This window comes from Leuciscus leuciscus (assembly GCF_965113295.1).
Source record: "Leuciscus leuciscus genome assembly, chromosome: 19".
Classification (NCBI taxonomy): domain Eukaryota; kingdom Metazoa; phylum Chordata; class Actinopteri; order Cypriniformes; family Leuciscidae; genus Leuciscus; species Leuciscus leuciscus.
Window position 1 is genome coordinate 32,392,014 of NC_138743.1, and position 21,334 is coordinate 32,413,347.

A 21,334-nucleotide genomic window follows, 5' to 3' on the forward strand; every position below is an offset into this window, starting at 1 on the left:
AAGCAGCAAATGTTTTAAAAATAGAAATCTTTTGTAACAACAATATACACTACTGGTCAGTAATTTGGGGTCAGTCATTTTTTTCCTTTCTTTTTTTGAAATAAATCAATACTTTTATTCAGCAAGGATGTGTTAAATTGATAAAAAGTGATAGTAAAGAAGATTTATATTATTAGAAAATATTTTTTTATTTTGAATAAATGCAGTTCTTTTTAACCTTTTATTCATCAAATATATTATTTCCAACACTCATAATAAATCAGAATATTAGAATGATTTCTAAAGGATCATGTGATAGACTGGATGTCACATGTGACACTGAAGACTGGAGTAATGATCCTGAAAATTCAGCTTTGCATCACAGAAATAAATAATTTAAAGTATAATAAATTGAAAACCAATTATTTTAAATTGTAATAATATATCACAATATTACTTTTTTTTCTGCATTTTTGATCAAATAAATGCAGGCTTGATGAGCAGAAGAAACTTCTTTCAAAAACATTAAAAATAGTAATGTTTCCAAACTTTTGGCCTGTACTGTATATTTTTGAAAGAAGTCTCCAAGGCTGCATTTAGTTGATCAAAAATACAGTAAACAGTAATAATGTGACATTTTCTTACAATTTAAAATAACTGTAAGCATTCTATTTGGTGTTCAAGAAAAAGTTGTGATGCTTAACATTTTTGTGGAAACCATGATACTTTTTTCGGGATTCTTGGATGAATTAGGAAGTTCAAAAGAACAGCATTTATCTGAAATAAAAATCTTTTGTAACATCATAAATGTCTATACTGTCACTTTTGCTTGCTGAATAAAGGGATCTCCTGCCATCAATACATGCTCAAAAATATTTGGAGCATCAGATACACAATTGATTTGTATTTAGTTTTTTTTTATAGACTTTAAGTGCCACAGAAACAAGCACACACACATCTTTAGAATTTTGTCTTTGCACTTTAGCATTATTATCGAAGAGTAATGAGCCTGTGAAGTGGATTTACTTATTGTAGAGTTAATGAAAGTTATCATGAGCATTGTAATGTACAAATACATAACAAATGTCAACAGACCGGGAAGATTTTAAAATGAGCGTTTTACCTTCATGCTGTGGAAATACAAACCGGAAGACCAGACACAACGAGCACAGAGCTAATGAGGGGCGGAGCTACAGAAGCTCTATAATGCACTTACACGCACAGGCTTTGCTTATTATGAGTGACAAGTCTCATGGGTCATCAGAATTACTTCACGCTGAAACATTATTACATTACAAGTCAGAAGAATGGACACACTCAACTGAATTTATGGTTCTGTGATGTTTTGATATGCTTGAAATTAGCATTGTAGACAAATTTATCATATGTGAAAACCTATTATTTTGATTATTTCACTTTTACGGTGTTCTAAAATATAAAAGATACTATGAATTAAAAATCTTTAGGTTGTCCTAGGTTGACCCGGAGCAGAGATTTTGATGCGTGCGGAGACGGAGCATATTTACGATGAAGATGATAGATCAGAATCATTCCTGTGCAGCAAACCAGAGAGAGAGAGAGAGGAATGTGTTAAGGAGGTCACAATGGGTCAACAAGTATTTGCGGGACCTTGTTCTGGAGGTGATGGCCAGCCTCTCAGGTTCATGGGAGCTAAAGGTCAGAGGTCACCCTGAGGGTTCTGTTAGTTATGGGTCAGCTCATGATCTCTCTGTGAATAGGATTGTGATGAGAAAACACTGATAGCTCAACTTATCTTTAACGCTTCCTCCTGTTCTCTCCTTCTCTGCCTGCTTCAGTGCTGCTTTATGATTTTATCTTTCTTTCCCACACAAGTACAAAAAATTCTGCAATTCGGTGGTCAGGCCACATCGAATTAAACAAATATTTTGCAATATTCTCCAACATAAGCTTACTGGATAGCAAAAACACACGCACACAGAATTTTATATAGTCGTATGTACACACACTCTTCATTCTCACAAGGACAAATAAACCCAACTCATAAATGTGGGGACAGAGCAAAATAAAATCCTTCCCTTGGCATCTTGGTGAGCGCTTAATTAAAACCGTTCCCAAGTGTCCTGCCCATTTGGAAACCCCTTCATTTAGTAAACAAAGATCTCCAAGCAAAATGTGGTGGAAAAATGTTGTTGTCTGGTAACAGAATGAACATAAATCCATGACACACTTTCAGATACTTAAGTCTGATTTGTAGTCTTATTACATTTTTTTATTTGCTTATTTTTTTGACAATAAAAAAAACTTTGTTGGCAAGTCCATATTGTTGAATTATATTGAGTGCTAGCTAAGCCAAACAGGTTAAGGTTTTTGCGAATGTGAAACCTGTACCGTCTGGTCTGGTCTGAGTAGGGGTGTAACAATATATCGTGTCACAATATATCGCAATACAAAAATATAACAATATGTATTGTGAATAGTTCACCCAAAATGAAAATTACTGTGCATGAAAAAAATCTAGTTTACTGAGTTTTGGTGTCAGTACTACATTAAAATACTATAATGTTGAATACAATGTTGAATAATGCAATGGGGGGAATATTTGTGGGTCCTGATAATGCCAAATGTCTTATGGTAATGTTTCCAGTAAAAAGTGTCCGACATTATTTTAAAGACTTAAAGAGTGTAAGCAAATTCTTCTAAAATAATTCTGTATTTTCAGCTTCAGAATCATGAATATTTTTATTCTGGTGTCTCTATTGTCCTGTGTATTGGGTTACAAGTCCAAGCCTATTCATTTACACACACAATGTAATATCAAATTTAGCATTTTAATCAACAGTACATTTTTTTTGTTAACTTTTTACCAAATGTCTTGAAGTATCGCAATATAATCGTATCGTGAGTTCAGTATTGTGATATGTAGGGTGACATGAGGGTATCGTTACACCCCTTGGTCTGAGCGTGTGAAGGTGTTGAACGGGTGGAGAAAAATATGCCCCTTCCCCCTATTTTTGGGGGTACTGATCATGTGCACAGACTCATGACATGTCTTCCTTCAGATGTCTGCTCAGGTTTCCTCTGACCTGCCGTGTCAACAGCAGTGTGTTCCTGAAACAAGCAAAACATGTGTAGCATCAGTCATTTTAACTCCAAAGCAGAAGCCTGTTGCTGATTGGATGTCGTAACGGACAATAAAGCCAGAAACATACTCAAGTTGTGTATACTGGCATGCATTCTTGCTTTATTGTGGCAGTAAAAAGCATTGTACTCAAGGGGGCGATAGAGCTAACTTCGTATGTTATTAACTAGGACGTTTTATGTGTTCACTACTGTTCAAAAGGTTGGAGTCAATAATATACACTACCGTTCAAAAGTTTGGGGTCAGTAAGATTTTTTATGTTTTTAAAAGAAGTATCTTCTGCTCACCAAGGCTGCATTTATTTTAAAAAAAAAAACAAAAAAAAAAAACAGTAATATTGTGAAATATTATTACAATTTAAAATGACTGTTTTCTATTTTAATATATTTTAAACTGCAATTTATTCCTGTGATCAAAGCTGAATTTTCAGCATCATTACTCCAGTCTTCAGTGTCACATGATCCTTCAGAAATCATTCTAATATCATGATTTGATGCTCAGGAAACATTTATGATTATTATCAATGTTGAAAACAGTTATTTACATTTTTATTTCATGATGCTATGATGAATAGAAGGTTCAAAAGAACAGCATTTATCTGAAATCTAAAGCTTTTGTAACATTAAACACTACCGTTCAAAAGTTTGGGGTCAGTAAGAATTTTATTTTTTATTTTTTGGGGAAAGAAATAAAATAAATCAATACTTTTATTCATCAAGGATGAGTTAAAGTGATCAAAAGTTACAGTAAAGACATTTATAATGTTAGAAAATATTCTATTTTAAATAAATGCTGTTCTTTTGAACTTTCTATTCATCAAAGAATTTAGAAAAAAAATTGTACACGATAATAATGAATGTTTCTTGAGCATCAAATCATCATATTAGAATTCTGGATTATGTGACACTGAAAGACTGAAAGTTCAGCATTGCCATCATGGGAATAATTGTAAAATATATTAAATTAGAAACATTTCAAATTGTAATAATATTTCACTCTCAAAGTATTACTTTTTACTGTATTTTTGATCAAATAAATGCAGCATTGGTGAACATAAGAGACTTCTTTCAAAAACTTTCTCACTGATCCCAAACTTTTGATGTTTTGCATATTTCTGTGGACAAATTTGTGAAAATGAAAATTGAATTGTGCAATTATTAAATTAGTCTGAAGCATTTGACCTCTTTAAATGATGCTATTTGATCAGATCACTGCTTTATTAGTAAATTACAGAATTAGCTATAGTTTTGATAAATGCAGAACTAGCTGCAAATGCTAGTTTGCATGACTAGCATTGGTCAAATGTTGGTCAGAATATGTCTTTATTCCAGATTGATTGTAGGTTTTATCTCAGCAGTGGGGCGCTTGGCCCTAGTGAATTATTTACGGCGTGGATGGCTGTGGATTGCAGTGCCGAGGATAAAGGTTGGATCATCTAGCTGTGTGTTTTATGAGAGCGGAGCTGTTTGTTATTAGATGTGGATGTATGGAGGTTTTCTAGAACAATTGGACCTCTGTGGCTCAGGCTACTGCGGGGGTGAAAGTTTAATCATTAATTATACACACTGTATATTTACGGCCTGAATTTGTTTGCTATTCCCAATGTGAAAGTCAAACAACCTGATTGATTTTACCATGTAGACGTGTTTTGAAGTTGGACGGACATTGGTCAGTCTGTTGTAAATAGAGATTTTCTCTTTGATTAGATGCATTTACATGCTGGTTTACATGCTCATAACTTGGACTTCCAGAAAATACAAAGACAGCAAACCAAAAATACCATGGAATTACCTCATTTTTTAGACGTGACCCATGCTAATTCTATGGTATTATTTAAGTAGTCTACCTGCATATCTCTCAGCCCCTCATTTTCCTCTGCATGTGGGCTGTGTGTTAATGTTTGTGTTTGTCTACACAAAGCACCTCTTTTGCTTTCATTCCAGTGTTGTCCTCCTTCACACGTCGCTGGCATAGTTTGTGTGTGTGGTTAGCTGGATATTCTGGTCTAGGCAGGTCTAGCTGGCTGATCTGCTGGTCCTTAGTATTGTGTGTATGGGTCAGTGGATGTGTTGTTGGCCCTGAAGTCTTTAGTCGGTAAGGCAAGTCAGCTTTGACCCAGGATCAGACTAATATAATATTATACTAGACAATATAAAGTAAAATTATTTAGTTATAAATTATATAGTAATTAAAATATAAAGAAAGCTGTATATTTCAATGCATAAACATATGTGTGAAAAATATCAATTTCGATATTATGAAATTATATTTTAATATAATTAAATATAGATTTATTTATATATAATTACAAAAATATATATGTGTGTGTGGGTGTATGTAAGTATATATATATCAAGAAATATATTGTATATATAAAAATATCAAGAAAAACATGCATGTTTTTCCTGATATTTTTGCTATATATATATATATATAGTAAAATTATCAAATTATCAATTATCAAAATTATTAATATATATATATATATATATACATATATATATTAAAGGAAACTATATGTTTTCCCATATACTAATTGTTAATAGTAAAATATGATCAATTTAAAAGATCATTAATATATCAATTATAGCTATATAATTTTAAACATTGCAAATAAAAAGATCATTTCTATATATGTACATTTCAAAGAAAAATTTACTAAAAATGTATTTAAAACTCATAAAACTATGCGTATTTCTTTTTTCTTAGTGGTAAGGATACGTTTTGTAAAATATGTTTTCTCTACACACCGGTTTGAAAGCCTCTGCCGTAGAGGATAGTAAGAGAGGGAGGGAAACCCAGAGGAGGAAGAGAAGCGGAGAGTCCGGTCGCCCTGCCGTGGTTGCCGTGCGACTGGAGGGGAGGGGCAAAGATCACAGGGAGAGGTTGGGGGCTGGTTTAAGGTCATGTTTCACCAGCGCTCTAGTTGTTTGTAATCCTAAACTTTCAATACTACAGTCAGTGTATGTGTGTGCTTTCTATGGACAACTGTCACCCAGAGATCAGGGGAACGCCTGGTCTGGCACTCTACAAGACTGACTTCAGCGAATGAATGTGATTGTATCGCCCATGTGTGTTGAAGTCCCAGGTGAGTGACGAACACCCTCGCGTTGTGAGCGCTGTGACGTTGGAAAGTCAGGAAGAGTATCCGGTGGTGGCTGTCCTCAGCGGCAGGGAGATAACACAGCTACAGACGCACCTGATCCTGGTACCGGCTAATGAAAAAGGAAAAGGACATGCGAGCTCATCCATCATCCTTTATGAACTGTATGCTGGGGAAGCCTTCAATCCAGGTGTTTTGAGACGCAATGTCACATGGGCTTGTGATAATAGGAGCATTTAAAAGTACTAAAGCTAAATGTTAAACCTTCTTGAGCCTGATTTTCTTCAGCTGCAACTTGAGTTTTAAAGGTTTTCTTTACCTTTCTTTACAAATTTCTTATTGTCACAGTGGTGTGGCTTTTAAACCGGACCCAGTCTTCTTGGTGGACTTCAAGCTTCATTTGGGGGAAGACTAGTGATTTTCCAGCCCGCTGCTTGAGTTAATTACTGCTTGTGGATTGCAGCACTCGTGTTGGGATTTCCAGGACTCACATCGGAGGCTTTTTCTATCTAGCGAACAAAAAAAAGACCGAAAGTTGTCAACGACACCTGTGGATGTGGACCAGTGAATTTCTACGTTTGGTAGAAGATTGAGTTCATTTTCACAGAAAACAGATTTTCTTTTATTCCGCAGGAGCCTCATGGATTTAAACCCCAATTACTTCATGATCCTTACGTATAAACCGTGTGATGTAGTTCTACTTTTGATTCCAGACTTGTGAGAAACAGTTCGTCGTAGCTTAACTCTTGAGTTTAACTCTTTTTTGGCTAATTTTTAAGAGGGTATGATGAGGGACAAGCGTTCTGGGTCTTTTAGGAGGGACAGGGACAAGACAGAGAAGGCCGTCGCCCCGATCTCTCGTGCTCTCAGCTGGCTGAGCGTGTCCTCGCTGTCACAGCAGACCCGTAAACTGTTCCGCAGCCAGAACAACCTCCATAGACACTCCCAAACTCCACATGGAGAGCGTGAAGATGGTGATGACTGGGTGTATGAACCCCAGCACTACACAGGTGAGGATACACGGTTTCATGGTGTTCGTGTGAGCATGTGGTCAGAGATCTGAAAGGCTCCTCTTTAATGTCATGTAAAATTTGTAGAATAAGGTAAAAAATAATAATAATAATAATAATAATTGGGGGTATACACGATAATGTATGAGGAAAGTGTTATTTTAGATCCCTTTTTACTGTTTTAATCACCTTTTTTATTCAGTCTATAGTCTCTATATTAATGTCAGTAAAATCTACATGAATAATAATTATAAAATATTTAGGTTTTAAATGCATTAGAGCACTTCAGTTTCATTTGGAATTACTTGTAATTGTTTTATTCTTATTTAGGACTGTTGTTCATTTATTTATTTGTTTATTTATATTAAAATATTAAATAGATTTATTTTAAATATATTAAAATAAACATATTCATTGCATTTTTATTTATTTATATAAGCACAGTATATACTTACTGTCCTTTTTAGAAATAAACTTGAAGCTTAAAAGGTTAATTTAGATATTTTTTACTTGTTGTATAAAGTAGTGATCAATTTGCTCCATGGGAAAAGCTAAAAGATCCATCTATTGTCTTCGGATTTATTGTTCTCGCAGGAAGTGAGAGAGTTAGTTGTTTACAATGAGGGAGAACTGAGGTCACTGTCTTTTTTATTGCGGGTTTGTCTTTGTTTGAGCCGTTAACACGTCTTCCTTATCGACGTGAGGACTGGACTGGAGACAGTTGACAGTGCTTTGAGTTCAGAAATGGGAAGAAAGTGCTAAAAAAAAAACCCGGATATAGCGACTTGCACGCCTGCGTAAATGGGTGATGTCACCGACTGGTGGCGATTTGGGTGTAAGAGCCAATGTCAACTGTGTGTGTGTGTGTGCGCGGAAACAAGGGGAAAATTGTTGTCGCTCCGTCAGACACAGCTGTTCATCCCTAATACTGAATGTCTTAATAATGCTCTTTCAATTAATGGACTAAATTACCTTTTATTTATTTATTTATTTTGAATTACCTGCAGTAACATCTGCATGAAAGTTGAGCTGAGGTAAGTAAAGCAAAATTACTTGGATACCGGTGTTTTTAGCGGAGAATTGTGAATATAATTGGTTGTTTATGTGTTAAAATATGACGTTTTTATGAAAACAAATTCAGTTGTGTTAATCTTTCCAGGGTGAAACTGATTTTCAAAAGCGGATGACAAGAACGTCAATCTCATGCATATCTCTTTGTGTTGGCCTAAATGTCCAGTGGCACATACTTTGCTTTGCAAATCTAATGAGAAATCTGCCACTCCTCGTGAAAGCAGAAACTCCACCCTGATATCCCTGTAGACTTTGTGTTTATTGGTTGACCAGTTTGAGTGTGTGTGTGGTTTTGGAGCGGAGCTGTAACTCTATGCTGGTTCTAATGAGATATTCTATCAGGGTAGAGTAAAGTTACTGTTGGGGTGACGACGAGTCTTTCCTCTGCTGACTCTCTTAACTCCCACGCTCCTCTATTTGACATGACTTTTGACAATCAGATGTTTTGTTTTTATCATTTTTATCACGCTTTATCAATGTGGGTTTACAAATACCCGGTGCATTTATAGTAGTCTTATAGTAGTTTAATGGAGTAGAGAATGTCACAATCCATCACTGCTTATCATATTATGCCAATTGCTGAAAAGGGAGTGTCATTTGATAGATAAAATCTACAAAGTTCTGAATCATTGTGTGTAAAGTCATAAAGATTTTATTTACATTTACAATATTTTATCTATCAAATGACACTTCCTTTTCAGCAATTGGCATAATATGATAAGCAGTGATGGATTGTGACATTCTCTACTCCATTACAAACATTTTAAGCAGTATTTTCCTAAATATTTTATATTTATTATGCATGCAGTTTTTATGAAGTCATATTAATGTAGAGACTAGGCCTACATTTTTAAATTGGAAAAATGCAACAAACATTTTTTTTTATTAAACTTATTTTTGGTCACACTGTACCATGTATATGAATAGCAAAAAAAAAAAACAAAAAAAAAAATATATATTTTTTTTTTTTATAATATGCATGTATATTACATTTAAATTCAGCTTGAAACGGAAGTTGCAATATTCCATTTTGTGATCCCTATCCCTATATCCATGTGAAATGTCTTCTTGAACAAGAAAAAATGTAGGGACTTGATTTCGTCCATCGGGAATTGATTGGATTGTTGGAATGTTCTTGTTTGCCACTTACAGCGATCTCATCTGAGTGACAGGTTGTCCCGCCCTCGGGCCGGAAAACATTCATCATCAGAAAAGAGGTGCTGTTGCAAGACGGAGGGAAGCTATTTTGATTAAAGATTACGAGGGCACGTGAATTTTAAAAAACAATGAGGTGCACGGAAAAATCATTTATAATAAATACTGCAGTATTCAATAAAAATGGTCAATTCTGATTTAATGGCGAATTTAAACTCGTGACATGCACATATGCGTGCAGACACACATGCATGCCCAGTGTTTTCCCTGAGGCTGGAAATACACTCTTTTTCCATAGCAGAAAACAATACAGTACATTTCTCCAAAAGCCCCTAAATTTCTACAATCCTGATGTTAACAAGCGTACAAGCTTCTAAATTTAAAACATATATTTATTCTATTGGCACCTATGCTGGTACATGCAGGCCTAATTAAACTGCCCTAACTGCTGCTCCCGCGCTCTTTATTTAAATGCATCCTATAATTTTGGGCTGTCAGGCCCTTGTAGTTGACCCATAATTTCAGAGTGCGGGTTGCCCGGTGTCAGGATGTTTTTGTCGGTTACTATGGCAATGAATTGACTGATTGTTTGTGTGGCTGTCCTGATTCTCCCTGGGACAGGCTCACATGTCTCAGTCCGAGAAGTCTTGGGACACAATCCCTGCTTTTGCTGCTTGTGGATTAATTGATGAGTTGATTTTGCTGAAATTATGTTGTGTAGGTTTGGTACATTTCAATAAATTCACAAACCAGTGCAAAACTTGCATCTATTTACCCATCAGTCTCCCTCCCAAGGGATTTTCATACACACTGACTGGATTAAACCTCATGCATTTTGTTTGAATTATAAATATCCAAATAGTCTCTCATATATTTATTTAATTCTGTTGTACAGTAAAATAAAAGATGAATTAAGTTAGGTAAGAGATGTATATTAGGCTGTTATTAGGAGATTCATGTGGATATGTCTCAGTAATATGCAATCTGTCTGTATAACGATATAAAAGCATGGTTAATCCAGATATTATGTAATAATTTCTTAGATAATTCCCTCAGTGTGATCGGTTCTCGTTTCGTGATCGACAGCGACGTAATGGCGTGGAGGGTTAGTAGTCTTTAAACGATTCATTTAAGAACCAGCTCATGAGAGGTGTGTTCAACTTGAAGCGGCGCTGTGCATCGGTGTGTGACATAGACATGTGCCGGTATTCGGTAATGCGATAAATCGCGGTAATGAATATGCACGATATTGTTATCGCGGGCACTTCAAAATACCGTGAAAAATAATCATACGAATTTAGATTTTTAGAACGCGCATTATAGCTTATTTTCCATCAACCGCTTAAACAAACACTGCGTATATGCTGCACTCTAATGTAAACAATCGCCACGTGTATAAGCATGCGGCCGGTGCGCACTTCTAGTCTTATGTAAACAGTCCTCACATGGAGAAGCAGCATGGCGGAAGGAGGAACGCCGCCTAGAGTCTATGGCCGTCGCCGATCTATCCGGATCCATCCCGCTTCTAAAAGCAGAGCTGCCAACTCGACGCATTCAGCGCGAGACTCTTCACACGCTCACGCCACACATCCGTTCTCACGCAGAGAAAAATCGCGGAGCAAAGAGGACACGAAGACCGTCAAACAAGACAGAGCAGGTTACTTTTGATATGAAACAGGAGAACAATTGTGTTACAGAACGTTACATTTAAACCATTTAATGACCAGCAGAATGTTAGATGACTAAAACAAATAGATGAGAGTATTTTGCTGAATATGTGCACTGCACTTTTTTACATATTTATTATATTTTTACTTGTGTCATTACATAATTGTTATTATAATGAAAACCACATTATATTTGATTTAATTAGTTATTTGTAACTTTTAATAATACCAGCTGATAGGGCTCTATATGGTTACATAGCATTCTGTGAGATATTTTTTTTTCATGAGAAAAAAAAATAACGTGGCCTATCTACTGTAGTCAATATTGAATCAAGATTTAAATCAAATCCCAAGTATTGAATTGAAATCGTTAAATCTGTGTTAAGCAATACAAACAGTAGCCTACCAGTCATTGTACCATGTAATCATTGTAACATGTTGTCACTAAACTTAATAAAATTCAGTTTAGTTACCAAATGTTTTGACAATAACAATTACACCTTGTGATGCAAGTTTTATTTATTTTTAATATCCCCCCCCCCCCCCCAATCCATCTGTTTCTCATGTGTAATTAAAATATCGTGATAATACCGTATACCGTGATAAAAGCTCACTCAATTAATCGCAGCATGAAAATGTGATACCGGCACATGCCTAGTGTGACATCAAAGTACCGTGAGAACGATGTGAAATCATACAAAGCCTTCTGCTCTCTAATCTATGGAAGCTTGTTTCCGCCACAGAATAAAACATTTTAAAAGATAATTGCGACTTTTTATCTCACAATTGCGAGTTTACATCTCGCAATTCTGACTTTATTTCTCAGAATTGCGAGATATAAAGTCAGAATTGCGTGAAATAAAGTCGCAATTGCGTCTTATAAAGTCAGAATTGCGAGATATGAAGTCAGAATTGCGTGAAATAAACTCGCAATTGCGTCTTATAAAGTCAGAATTCTGACTTTTTTTCTCGCAGTTGCGACTTTATATCATGCAATTCTGACTTTATAACACATAATTGCGAGTTTATATGTCGCAATTCTGACATCTTTTCTCAGAATTGTGAGATATAAACTCACAATTGTGAGATATAAAGTCCAATTCTAAGGAATTCTAAGGACTTTTTATTTCATTTTTACCTCAGAATTGTTTATATCTCACAATTCTGACTTTATATCACGCAATTTTGACTTAATAACACACAATTGCGACTTTATATCACGCAATTTTGACTTAATAACACACAATTGCGACTTTATATCACGCAATTCTGACTTTATAGCCTGCAATTGCGACTTTATATCATGTAATTCTGAGATAAAAAGTCAGAATTGTGAGATGTAAACTCGCAATTGTGAGAAAAAAAAAGTCAGAATTTTGAGATTAAAAAGTCGCAATTACCTTTTTTATTTTTCACTGTGTGGCGGAAACAAGCTTCCACACTAATCGCTCTCACGGTACTTTGATGTCAAACACTGATCGATCTGCACAGCGCTGCTTCAAGTTGAACACACCTGTTTTAGTGAGTCGGATTGCACTGGTCACGTTGTCTGTTTGTTTGGTGCACACGTGTTTCTTGCCAATTATTTTGTGGTACGCAATCTTTATATCTTCTCACGTTCGTTTAGTACGGTGGCCCAGTTGTGCACAACACAACGAAATTTAAAAAGCAAACATAAATTCACAACACAACGTTGTGGATTCATTTCGTTGTGTTGTGGCTTGATTTCATTGTGTTGTGCACTACTGGGCCACCGTAGTTTAGAGTGCAAACTCATTTACTACTTTGTTAAAACATGATTTATTTTGCCTTGCAGCTGACAATTCAGCAGTGGAGGAAACGCTGACATAACCACCATATGATAGAATACGACACAATACTAGAAAATTTCTTCAGGTGTATCAACCACACTCCTAAATTCTCATAAATTCAGTTATTTTCTACTTCGTTTCCTTAGTTTTGCCCCTTCCAAAGTATTATCTGATGACATCATCATCACAAGAATCTGTTATTGCTTGTTGAGTTAAGATTATTAATTAGATGATGTGAAGGTCACTCATTATTAATACAAGATGACTTTGATGGCTGCATTTAAATCTAACTTTTTTCTTTCTCTCTCTGTTCATATGTGCTGTTTGTGATTGGCTGCTCTCTGTGACTCTCAGGTAAGTGAACCTCAGTCTCTGTACCTCAGTAAATTACAGTAATTATTAATCATACATAATAAATTCTCCTGCAAATAAGCTTCTGCGATGGCATTGGTAACTGAAAACGTTTACATCGGGGGTGATGGCACGCCACTAGGTGTCAGTATTACACATTTACTCATTTGGCAAATGCTTTTATCTAAAGCAATTTTAATGTGCTTTTTTTTTTTTTTTTACAAAGAAAAATCATAATTGTGCTCCTTCTTCAGTGTGCAATTTTTTTTCTTCTTTCACACACTATTGGAATTATCATAAAAATGACTTGCTGACTTGAACCACTCCTCAAATTGTAATTTTGGAGATGATTTACCTTTTAATATGGTGCAGAAATTATTGTTTTGTCATACAATTTCTTTGTATGTACATTTCTACACTTAAGGAAAGTTGGATAGTTTACAATAGCTAGTATTACAACTGATAATGTTGACCCAGTCTTTTACAATAGAGGGTGTATATATGCTACTGGCACACATCAATACAAACTATTAATAGAGCATGTAATTGAATAACGTACCAAAAAACAACATGCATGCATGAACAAGATCATCACAGTCACAGTGACAAAATGACATATATTTATTATTGGTCTCTTACAGTTCCACAGATACACATACAAATATTTCTCATTCATGCCTGTAGGACTTATTCGAACTGTTTGCGGTGTGTTTGGGCTTTTAGTGAGCATTGATTTTTCCTCTTTCCAAACTCTGTTGTTGTCACCTATCAAAGCGGTTTATATCGCTGTTCGTCACTATTTAGCTCATCAGCTGCTTTCATCATTAGTCTTTACACTGTCAATTCTTACCATTGGAGAGAAGTTTCAGCTAAACCTCATGTATAAATGTAATCCTAAATGCAATTGAACACACTTTGAGACTCCTTTTTCTTAGCTCATCAGTTGTCTCTGTCCCAAACCATGTCAGTGTTTTTTGTTTTTGTTTTTTGTGTCTGTTCTGTGTCTAGGTCATTTGACTCTTCCATTGGAAATCAATGAACCCTTATAGGTACCATTTCAGTGCTCACTAATTTCATTTTGGCCCCTCTGCTCTTCTCAATGATGATGATAGTGATCAAACCTGTACCTTATAGTGTCCGCTCCTGTAAATGTCCAGAGTCTAAGCTGCATCCATCCATAAATGTGCAGTTAAGCTGATCGTGGCACATCAGCTGGCATGTAAGCACATAGCTTAGAGCAGTGAAAGATCTCCATAAAACCACATGTATTTGGCACACAATCGCAAACAAACAGGACTGTCTGGTAAAGGGGGGTTGATGCTGAAATGGCCAGCCAGGACAGCTGTTAAGCTGTTGCTGGTTTTGATAACACAGCAACACTGTGTTACGAGGGATTAAGTGATTGTGGTTTATCAGAGCACAGTTCAAAAAGAGGGAAAGCCTGAGCTCTGTCCTGGAACTGCTGACTGTCCGAAAACATTTACAAATGCACACACGTGCTTGTGTGGGTGTGTGTTACTGACGCTGTGCTGTAGAGTGTTTGTATTTGCTTTTAACAGGACATGGGTTATTATTGTGCGAGCAAAATTGAGTGAGAGTCTGAATGTGTAATGACAATTTTTCTCTTTTATGACCTCAGGATGGTAAAATATCTATTGGAGACTTGCTTAAAAAGTAGGTCATCAGGTTTTTTTTTTTTGCATACTGTTCTATGAAAACTGTTTTTGTGAATATTGCTAGGGCAGGGTTGACAGTATTTCTCATTTTGATGATCTGAAATCAATTCTGAAGTCCAAAGATTGATCTTTTAGTCTATGCTGCTGTTAATCTTCTGATGCGTGAATAAAGCTTCACTAAACATTATTACAACTCCCACCCAATAATCGCTATTATAATCACGCTTCTGATAAGAAATAAAGGTCCAATCTTTCATATTCAAATGTAATTTTGAGACTCTTTAATGTAGCGTGACGGATCACTGTCAGTTCAAGCGGCTGCATGAAGTACACGTCGTCATCTCTTCCTCTTTACTAGTTATTATAACACATGTGACTTGATTGAACCACAGAAGGGATGTTGAAAGAAATCACCTGTGAGTTATGTCTTATGATTTAATAAATCTGTCATAAGTTTTTATGACAGCCACCATTTAAATGTTTATATTTCAACAATAAATTGGAGTAGCAGCATAATATTATATTAATAATTTTCATCAGCCATTACTCCAGTCTTCAGAGTCATATGATACAGTGCTATGCATAAGTTTAGACACCCATGCTAAAGTTGACTAAAAAGAGGAATAAAAAAATCATCTTTTGGAAATTGAACTTAATGCCTTAATTAAAAAAAATTGGAAAAATCCAACCTTTAAGGACACCAATTTTCTTTGTGAATGAATAATGTATCGTAAATAAATAAATGTTCTTCCTTAAAATACAAGGTGCATAAGTCTGGACACCCCTATGTTAAATTCCCATAGAGGCAGGCAGATTTTGATTTTTAAAGGCCAGTTACTTCATGGATCCAGGATACTGGATTATACCAGGATACTATGCATTAAAATAGCCCCACATCATCACATAGCCTTCACCATACCTAGAGATTGGCATGGTTTTATTTCAGTTAGCCAAATAGCTGGTTTGATTTGCATTGAGAGATGATCTTATGGAAAGTACTCCATGCCAATCTCTAGGTATGGTGAAGGCTATGTGATGATGTGGGGCTATTTTAATGCATAGTATCCTGGTATAATCCAGTATCCTGGATCCATGAAGTAACTGGCCTTTAAAAATCTAAATCTGCCTGCCTCTATGGGAATTTAACATAGGGGTGTCCAGACTTATGCACCCTGTATTTTAAGGAAGAACATTTATTTATTTGCGATACATTATTCATTCACAAAGAAAATTGGTGTCCTTAAAGGTTGGATTTTTCCTAATTTTTTTAATTAAGGCATTAAGTTCAATTTCCAAAAGATGATTTTTTTTATTCCTCTTTTTATTCAACTTTAGCATGGGTGTCTAAACTTATGCATAGCACTGTATGATCCTTCAGAAATCATTCTATATATGCTGATTTATTATCAATCTTGGAAACAGTTGTGCTGCTTAATTTTTGTTTTTTTATAATCTGTGATACTTTTTTCAGGATTCTTTGATGAATAAAAAGTAATAAAAAAGAACAGCAGGGATGTGTTAAATTGATAAAAAAAAAAGTGATAGTAAAGACTTATTAAAAGACTTTTTAACTTTTTATTCATCAATGAACCCTGAAAAAAAGTATCAAAAATATCCAAAAGAATCTGGATCGGATCTGAATTGTGAATTTTGGATCAAATTGTGAATCAGAATCAACTGGATTTGTGATATCGGTGTCAATACACGATCACCCTAAATACTGCAGACATAGTAACTTACTCATTTGACGTGCTGCTTTTCGCGTGCTATCGTCGGGGCACGTGTTCAGATGTGGCGCAACAGTTACGGTTATTTTTTGAAACAACAATGTGCCCTGCGTGTCCATACATGTCTTTGCAAGTGGAAAATGCAGAGAAAGATTGAGCAAGAAAAAGGCAAGGGAGTGAGATAAACAAGGAAGAGATGATGGGAAAGGGGGAGTGTTTGTGGTGTGAGAACGAGAGAGCTGGAGAGAGAGAGAGAGGGAGTGTCCGTGAGTTTGCATACAGTGTGTTCCCTGTGAGCAGGCCTGCGTGTGTATCTGGATACGGGCTCGCTCGCGGGTGTGGGATTGATATCGCCAGGAATCTCTGATGGACATCTGATGGCCATGTCATGCCTGGAAGGTGGGACATTTGTATGTGTGTCTGCATGCATGCTGTGTTTTGTTGTATGTGTCCACGTGTGTGTGTGTGTGTGTGTGTTTAAGAGAATGATTGACAGTAGGGGGATCTTTGCTTGATATTAAAGGGGAAGGAAGGTTTTTGTTATTGGTAAAATCTCTTCTTGCTTTGGGATTTCCTCTCTTTCTGTTTCCTTTGTTTGTCCCTTTTCCTTTCCTTTTTCTGTAGCAATTTGCCCTTTTTTATTTTCATGTTGATATATATTGAAGTATAAGAATTCAATGTTTGTGGTTGTGTTGTTTGTTGGAGTGGCTGAATCTGTTTGAGATGTTGTGAGTGTGTGCTAGTCAGCTGTTGAAGGCACAGTTGCTGCAGACATGTGTCGTGGCAGAGCTCTGGCCCGTGTGCTGTGGACATCAGAAGTGTGTTCGCCCAGATACCACACGTTTTCTTTTTCCCTGGCGCTCTCTTTGTTTTTCTTTCTCCCTCTGTATGATATTTTCAGCATTATTAAGTCAGATGTAAATGATTTTTTTTAGAGCAGTAGTAGATCATTTTTATGGCAAACTTCCCTTTTGCATTATGTTGTGTTTGCTGTCACCTAAAAAAAAAAAAACTATTGAGGAATACCTTTGTATGTTATTAAATTAATATTTTTTCACCATCAAATAATTAGTTTGAATAGTTGTTTTATTGTTTTATCACTTTTAATTAATTTAGTCATGACTCATGACTACTAGTTTAAAAGGATTAAGCATATATCAAAATATTTTTAATTATTAAAGGGATACTCCACTTTAAAATGAAAATTCTGTCATCATATACTCACCCTCATGTTGTTTCAAACCTGTATGAATTTCTTTCTTCTGCTGAACAGAAAGGAAGATATTTAGAAGAATGTCAGTAACCAGACAGTTTCTGGTCCCATTGACTTCCATAGTAGGAAAAAAATATACTATGGAAGTCAATGAGACCAGAAACTGTCTGGTTACTGATATTCTTCTAAATATCTTCCTTTCTGTTCAGCAGAAGAAAGAAATTCATAAAGGATTAAAATAACATGAGGGTGAGTATATGATGACAGAATTTTCATTTTAAAGTGGAGTATTTAAGATATATATCCCTGTACTTGATAATTAAAAAATTATAATAATATATTACTAGATCATACTGCAACTCATTATGTATAATTTTTACCTTATTTACATTTGATCAACTATTCATGAATTTCAGTCACGTGACCTCTTAGGTCATCCGCTCTTTTTCCAGTTGACTGCCGCCATCTTGAGTACCTACCGAGTGCTGTCTATGGTACTGACAAGCATTAACTAGCTAGCTTGCTACTATTTACAGCTTCGTACGGATACAGTAAATGGCTACGAAAGACAACATTTCGCACCTCGACTGCCATGAAAAGAAACGCTACTTTAAAAAAATAATATCGTTAGGGTGTGATCCCTACGCGATACCTGATGTGTACTTCCAGCCTCTGTCCGCTGCTACCGAACTACCAATCCTGGCATTCAATGATATTATATGTTGATCCGACTATTTTAAGCGTGTATTTAAATGGGTTCTGGGTTCTAATCCGCACTCATATCGGTTTTTATTTTTTTTATTTTTTTTTTTTTCATCAAAACCGATTATGTTTATCAGTGGTTGTATATCAGGCAGGGACACGTTTGTGTGCAGTTTGTTTTGTGATTTCACCGGAACGAATAGAGAGTCTCTCCACATTGAAGCGCGCGTCCGAGTGAAGACTGTGCGCGAGCCACAAACAAACACAGTATCCGCGCCACTGATCGCAGCGGCAACGAGCACTTTGATCACTTGATTTCAGAAACAACACATTTCAGCGCTAGATCGCCTCTTATTTAACAAACGAACTAAATGAATGCTCTGCTAGTTAACTGGAGATGTTTTGTTTATTTGTATTGGTACATTCGTGCCGCGAGATGTTTCAAAAGTGGTGGGGACATGTCCCACCCGTCCCACCCGCAAATTACGCCATCTTTTTTCATCCTGAGCTAGCCTGTAAAAGGATATTTTGGGTTCTACTTTTTTGTTGCACCCCACCGCACAACATATTGAAGGCATAGCTAGCTAGTTCCTTTGCGACTGACGTGAATCAGGTACTCAAGATGGCGGCAGACAAGTTTTAGAAGTGAGTGACGTCAGTGAGGAGACGTTGGTGACATCATCTGATAGTCATCTATTGGCTATTGCTGTTGTTTTCTTCTGGCATACATCAATATAATTTTCTGGCATGCAACGTTAAATAGATTTCTGAACTCATCTACCTAAATGTTGCCCTACTTCTGCAGACTTTTAACGATGAGTGAATTTTCAGATGGAAGAGCAGATCAAGCAGTAAATCTGCCTCATTAGAGAAAGACGCAGGTTTGTTTTTTGCATAACCTTTGATTTGACCCAAGATGCGCCTCCATGCCAATTTACTGGATTTCTTTTTTTTTTTTTCTTTTTTTTTTGAAGTTTGAAAATGTGGTCCGGCCAGATTGATTAATAATTAGATGTTTGGCTTTCTATTTTACTGCAAAATGAGGGAACTGAATTCTGATTGGGAAATTTGCTTTTGAAGTCTGAATAGATTTCAGATTTAACTGGCACTTTCTCAAGCCAGTTAAACCAGATGTAGTGTTCATCAGTATGAAGTATGCAGTGTCGGTGAGGATATGTGTGTGTAGAGTTTGTTTGTGTCTTGTTTGCGTAACTTTAGCCATGTATGCGAGTTGTTCATTGTATACAACTGAGACCCTGTAGCTATGCATGGGAGACCTACATAACCCTTAAGTTCAGAGTTAACCTATATATAAACTAGTGCTAAGACATGTAAGACAATTATAGCAGCCTTGTGAAGCAAAACAACATTATAGACGGTCACATGCACCACCGCCGGTTGTTGGTCCGATTTAGTTTGAATTATTCATGAATATTTTTTATGTTTTGTTTATTTTGTATCTCTGGAAAATGACTAGTTTTAACTTTGGTTTTATTTTGGTTTTAATTGACTAAATTGTTCCGTCTGCCTATGATGACAGGGAACCTTAATAGATGATCAGACAAACTGTAGTCGTTATACGTAAATCAGACATCAGGATTATTTTTGACCAAATACACTAGTATTCTCAAAATCAGGTTTTGGAAATGTTGTTTTCGTTCAGAATTTTGTTCACATGTATCGTATCAGATCAATTATTTTATACTCATGTCTTTATTTTTTTAGTTAATATTAAAGGGATACTTCAGGATTTAGCATTAAGCTTTGTATCAGTATAAACCCATAGTGTTTTCGAATTACCATGCTTTCCTCCCTCATGTCCCCCTGAGAAGAAAGATTTATGTATTTTTTGTCTGGAAGAAATCCTCCGATGACGCATAAAATTGTCATTTTGCGTCGTCTGAGGATTTTTTGGCCAGAGGCTAAAGACTACAGCCAGTAGGAGGGGCTGTCCCGCATCAGGCATGAAAACTCCTCACCTTTCGGCGAAATTCGCCGTTTTAAAACCAAAATGGGTCACCTACGTGATTTGTGCAGATCCGATGAGAAAATATTTAGAGGGGAGGAGGGGGGCCAGCATTTACCCGCTATATCTCTATAGTTACCATAATCTTCGCAGCTTTAAAAAAAAAAAAGTCATCATTCCTAATGCCGAAACAGCCAATCCGAGTCAGAGTAGGGCAGAATTGTTTTCAAAGTCTTTTACACCGCGAGTTTGACAACTGGACACACTGCCGAACAAAGAACCGCACTTTGGAAAGCAAGCCTGAGGTAAGTTAGCTTACAATGTTAACTGTCCTGTCAGATACAGACAGCGATGTTGCCAATGTCATTATTTTGACATAGAAGAGGGCGGGATAATATCGCAAGCGGGCGCGGGCGCCGTGAGCGCTGAGCGAGCAGGAACGAGTTTTAGTGAGTTGTCGTCGAAAAAGATGGATAACGCAAAAAAGCTGTCAGGCTCAGTTCATCACTGTGGTGTATAGTTCAATTCTATTAATAAGTGAATATTTTTTACTTATTTCATCTGTTAACTCTCACTCGTTCCTACTCACTCATACATTTTTTTGGGGGGGGGGGGTATATATGTTGATTGGATTGGATTTTTTGCTGCTCCAGCCTTCTCACCTTTTTTACCCCTGACCTGTTTTCATGCCTGCCGCATGTTCTCAGCCCGCCCATAGAGGGTGGGATCTCACTCACAGAATGTACACATAGTGTCAGCCATCTTTCTTTGGAAGCTAAGCT

At 36.2% G+C, this 21,334-nt stretch overlaps 1 protein-coding gene across 4 annotated transcripts in view; it reads left to right on the forward strand.

The window, feature by feature from the left end:
- Window positions 1-21,334, forward strand: part of nhsl1b (NHS-like 1b) — a 128,538-nt gene that overhangs the window by 54,676 nt on the left and 52,528 nt on the right. Inside the window, exons 1-2 of one of the 4 annotated variants that reach the window (XM_082147466.1) lie at window positions 7,079-7,213; window positions 13,272-17,070. The exons of 1 other annotated variant lie outside the window; for it this stretch is intronic. In XM_082147466.1, the coding sequence (XP_082003592.1) occupies window positions 17,049-17,070 (22 nt within the window). In that variant the 5' untranslated portion in view covers window positions 7,079-7,213; window positions 13,272-17,048. Of the gene's footprint in view, window positions 1-5,744; window positions 7,214-13,271; window positions 17,071-21,334 lie in introns of those variants that run through there. 2 more of the 4 variants (XM_082147465.1, XM_082147462.1) reach the window with 2 other exon arrangements.